Below are 5,338 nucleotides of genomic sequence, written 5' to 3' on the forward strand. Positions count from 1 at the left end.
TTAATTCACATTTCAAGTTTTAATGGATTGAGCCTTAATATCATCTTAAACCATGGTTTTACATCTTGGGGCATGAATGCAAAATTTAAAGAATTATTATAATTGAAAGGGATACATTTTATTAATAAGAGAGTTGTCGATTTTTCAAAAACAAAATTTTTAACTAATTATATAGTTGACTTTATATGATTGACCCCAGAATACCATAATTTACTTTGATGAGACGTCCCAAACAAAAATAGAGTAGCAGACACACCCTCCAACAGATCGACGACCCCTCCATCAAAGGGTGTAGGAGGAAAATCAACGCACTAAGACTCCATCGAAGGGCATAATGGGCACGAGCAATCAATGCAATTAGACTCTAATATACGACCCTTCCATTAAGGAGCGTGATGACTACATGCAATCGATTTACTTAGTAACTACTGCCAGCATAACACATGCCAATCAAATTACAAAACTAACTAAAGAATATCAACATTATGGCTCTCACAAAACAACTATAAAGAACGACTGCACTCTAAAGCCAGTCAGATAAAAAAAAAAAAATCATAGTTTCTCTCTATCTGTTGATTCCCTTTCTCCACCATGTCCGACTTAACCATCTGAGAGGGGTCGGCTTGATCGGCCCACTACTTCTCTATGCAGATCCGCATGCGGAGGAATTCTAGAGGTTGTCCTAAGCGAAAGGGAAACGCAATTGAAGTGGAAAATGCATTGGGTTTGGTAGAGTCAAAATCTTGCCAATAAGTTTAGGCTAGGAGTTTAATTTTGGGCCAAATGCAGGCATGTTGAAGTTTCAGCCTGGCTTAGATCCACATCAATTTGAATTGGACGCCCAGGCCTCAGACCTTTTCTGAAAGTCCTAAGTTCTATGAAGCTTCTATGAAATAGAAGACTGATTTCAATTAATCAAACTTCTATGAAGCTTGATGAAGTTATCTGTAAAAATCAAGTACAGTGCGTATGAATATTTTTGACCTTAAAAAGAATTATTACATCTTCCACCTTGTGTTTGTGAAAGCACTTGAAACTTAGCAAGAGAATAATGATTTAGACGTTGAATTAGGTGGAAGGGAATGAATACACTTCTCAACGGCATAAAACATTATTTTTAAAGCAAATTCAAGCAAGTATGGAACGTGAAAACTAAGGCAACGGCTTTCACAATAGGATTGCCCCATCTCCAAAAGGGCAGTCCCACAATCGTAAAATTCAGAAACAGGAAAAAAAAAATTGAAAAAAAAAAAATCACTGAAAGCCCACAAATGTGATTGGTGTTGAACCAAAACCATGGCCAACAAATGATTTTGAAAAAGAAAAAAACTCTCCTTTGTCAAAGCGGTGGGTGGTTATTTAACAAGACAACTAAAAAAGGCATTAGGTTTGATTGAGAGAGGGGCCACAGAGTTAGTTACAGTTGTGATAAGGAAGCAACACTACATTCAGATTCATTAGCCCTCGTTAAAAAACAGCTTTGAAAACCATACACATTTCTTAAGCTCCACCTCCTTTATCATCATATATATCGAAACAAAACCTTCAAGGCTTCCACACCCTCCAACTCATATACTTCCATGCCAAGCCTCTAACTGCAACCCAACTCTCCATATATACACTTACCTGTCTCTTGTCTCTTGTCTCTTGTCTCTGTATATATACTTCGACCCCCAACTGCATTGCTCCACTCTATCTCTCTCTTTCTGTTATGGTTCCTGTAACGGTCTGCCATACCCGCCTTCAATGATTTAGAATAACAAAAGTTGGCTTTCCATAGATTGAAAAGGTTCCATCAAAATGGAGAACGAAAGTAATTCACTACAGAGTCGGCTGATCTTGGAGTGCCAGGAGTTGTGCGACCAGTACGACCTGTGCCGTGCCCGTCTCCATCAGCTGGCCAAGGAAGTGGAAGCGCTGCGTCAAGAGAACAGCGACCTGAGATCGGCTAACAGAGAGCTTGTGGAGCACTTGAACATCTTGTCTGAGACTAGGATGCGTGAAAACTTTCTCTGTTATGATTTTCGGAGACTGAGTGTTGGTGAGGGTCACGGAGTGGAGGAAGTTTGTGGGATCAGCCCCACCAGTGTGATCCAGCGGAAGGGCTTTCGGAGGAATGTTGAGCACATCCCACTGCCCAAGAGTATATCGGTTCGTTCCAGTTGTTATTTGAAGATGAATCACTCTGGTAGAAGCAATAAAGCAGCTTCTCCTCAGCCCCTCAATAATCCACTTGTCCATGCAACGGTGAGTTCGGTAACTCGTTAGCTGCATTTAAATTCCATTCCCAGTTTTCTTAGATATAGATTTTTTCATTTTTTTTAATAATAAAATAAAGAACTTTACCTTATGATTTGTTTACAAATTCGTTTAGCAAGATTGATAGTACTGTTGTTCACAAAGATGAGATGGTTTTTCATGCAGTCTATAACTTCGGTTTTGGTGTCATGAGTCAAATAATTTCATTACGAAAAAAATATCATTGGATAAATCAATTATATCATCATGTTTTTATTTGTTTATTTATTTATTAAATACAATACAATATGCGGGTTTGTTCAAGTGCGGACGAGAACAGCAACGCTCGCATGTGCCAAGAGGGAGAGGCGCAGAAGAAGAAGAAGAAGAAGAAGCAGTGAAAGTGGAGGTGTACAACCAGGGAATGTTCAAAACTGAGCTATGCAACAAGTGGCAGGAGAAGGGCACGTGTCCCTACGGCGATCTCTGCCAGTTCGCACATGGCATCACCGAGCTCCGTCCCATCATCAGGCACCCACGCTACAAGACTGAAGTTTGTAGGATGGTTCTCGCCGGCGCCACCTGTCCTTATGGCCACCGCTGCCATTTCCGCCACTCCCTTTGCCCACCTTGACTGACGCTGCCGTGGTGTCAGAAGCTCGAAGGTTGAGTAAGTTGGAATGTAAATAATTCAAAACAATAAACAACAATAATAATAATATTTGTAAAATAAAATATAATGTATTCCTACATTGCTTTGCATTTTAGGAACTGACCAACCAAACGACCAAATTCAATTGTAATGATGATATTTTATGTGAGGGTGTAAGCAATGTTGGATTGGAGTTAGTTATGATTCATGATATCTTGGACAAATTGAGTGTGCGCCACGCACCCATCATTTCTAGGTGGAAATGCAGGAATGAAGAACCCTCCAATTTTCAATCGATAGTATGTGTTTTGTGTTACTTCTTCGTAATCATGTAATGGCTTTTGTAAGAACACGAGTCCTTAGATTAAAAAATTGTAGCATGTTTGTTGTGAGCAATAATGAAAATAGACAATAAAAATAAAAAATAAAATAATAATATATAAATTTATATAAAAAAAACTAGATAAAAAAATCATTGATAAAAAAGAAGAAAATCTACTAAGTCAAAAATTGATACAAGAAATGAGAATTGCAACTGACTGCAACAAAAACATAATCGGCAAAAACCCTAGAAAAATATAAATCATCACACACACACATATATATATATATTACACAATTAACTTTTTAAATTAGAACAAATAGAATTCATATCATCAAACTTTAATAATGTTCATTTGTAGAATATACAAAAAAGACTTGGAAAAATTTAGTAAACATGAGAATTGGATATAATGAAAAAAAAAAAAGGAGCTTTTTTTTCTTTGATTTAGAAAAGTTGAAACCATGAATAATTCATGGTGAGAGGAGATGCAATTAACTCAACCTCCAAAATAGCCTTGTCTTAATGTTCTTTTTCATTAAATGCTAACGACAATTAATCCATATTTCTTAACTCATCTTCTTCTCCTTCATCTTCTTTTCCAACTTCATTCTCATAACTTTCTTTAGCATGAAGAAACAACACCATGTTGGTTGGTTTTTTTTGGGGTATGTTTTTCTTTTTTCTCTTTTTTTTTTTTTTTTAAAGAAAGTATTAACAAAGATGAAATTAGAGAATGACTTAGAAAAAGATGAGGAAAAGAGAATGGATATTTGAAAATTTTGAAATCCTTTTTACAAATATAAAAACCAAGGCCCCATTTGGGCATTTTCTGAATCTTGTTTTAAAAAATTGTTTTTAAGTTCAAGAACAAAAAACTGTTTTTGAGTGTTTTATAAAAATGAAGGTGCTTGACAATTGTTTTTAAAAAACAAAAAACAAAAAACAAAAAACTTATTTGAATAAGTTATTTTTAAAAATAATTTTTATATATCAAATATAGTTTGATTTGAATTTTTTTTTTTAATGAAGAATTTTAGACAAAAAAATTAGAAAAACATGTGTAATTTATAAGAACATCATATGTGAAGATTTTTAACATTGGTATTAGATGGTGAAAAGAGAAAAAGAATGATATCATATTCACTTTTATTTATTTTTTATGGGTTTTTTTTTCTCAAATTTTCTATGTTTTCCTTTTATTTTTTAAACTAATGAGAAAAAGTTCTACTTCTTGTTTAAAACCTATTCTCTATTTCACTTTATTTTTAAAACATGATCTCAAATAACAACCAAAGACTCGTATGAATTTTTAAAAATAGTTTTTCGTTTTTATAAACAAAAACTATTTTTTAATCACACCGTTAAACAAACTCTAATTCTTTTGCTTTGGATATTTTAAAAACAAATTTGCATGCAGAATTATCTCATTCCAAATATTAGCAAAGAATAGATAGTACTCACGTTGAGTAGGAATCAAAACCCTTATTCTATCTCTTGAATTTGTTACAAGTAAATTCATAAACTTTGTTGAAGCTTGCACACCAAATACTCTTCAACAATATCCTTTTAGTCTTTGTGCACTTGAGGGTATAGATTCTCCACTACCACTCTCGAAGATGAGTAAGACTATGATTTGGGCGGGTCCAACATGTCTAATCCCACTGTTCAAGTTGGTGTAGGTAGGGTTTGAAGGCATTGGCTCCACCTTGGGTTAAAAAAAATACAAATTCATTAATTCTTTGTTTTTTCCCACTATTCAAGTTGGTGTAGGTAAGGCAACCCACCGAAACCTAAACCTACACATTATTATTTGTTTTTTCTTGTTATTTTTTTCTTCTTTACTATTCTCATCCCACTAATTCTTTTTATAGATTTTAAGAGACAATTTCAAATCCTTTTATTTTGGTTAACTATTTTCAATTATATTATTATTAAAAAATATCTCTTTAGGAATTTTAGAATATTCTCATGATATGATTGAGTTAAGCTATACATAACTTTAAAATAATTCTTTCATATATGCTCAAAAAATTAATCAACCTCCTTAAATGAAATCACAATTGGAAAGCAATCCAAATGAACCATATATTTATATACAAATATATTATTAGAACATATGAAAT

The 5,338-nt window shown here is 34.0% G+C and overlaps 1 protein-coding gene across 1 annotated transcript; it reads left to right on the plus strand.

Annotated features, from left to right (window-relative positions):
* The first annotated feature begins 1,591 nt into the window (after positions 1-1,591).
* Positions 1,592-3,189, plus strand: LOC117931040 (zinc finger CCCH domain-containing protein 15-like). Its single transcript, XM_034851887.1, has 2 exons — positions 1,592-2,247; positions 2,564-3,189. Exons 1-2 carry the CDS (start codon positions 1,801-1,803, stop codon positions 2,870-2,872), a joined length of 756 nt encoding a protein of 251 aa, XP_034707778.1. The 5' UTR covers positions 1,592-1,800; the 3' UTR covers positions 2,873-3,189.
* Positions 3,190-5,338: the final 2,149 nt, after the last annotated feature.

Source organism: Vitis riparia, chromosome 14 (assembly GCF_004353265.1).
Source record: "Vitis riparia cultivar Riparia Gloire de Montpellier isolate 1030 chromosome 14, EGFV_Vit.rip_1.0, whole genome shotgun sequence".
NCBI classification, from domain to species: Eukaryota; Viridiplantae; Streptophyta; class Magnoliopsida; order Vitales; family Vitaceae; genus Vitis; species Vitis riparia.

Coding starts and splice junctions, on each gene's coding strand:
- LOC117931040 (XM_034851887.1), top strand. CDS start 1,801: ATGGAGAACGAAAGTAATTCACTACAGAGTCGGCTGATCTTGGAGTGC. Junction 2,248..2,563: donor ATCCACTTGTCCATGCAACG/GTGAGTTCGGTA, acceptor GGTTTGTTCAAG/TGCGGACGAGAACAGCAACG.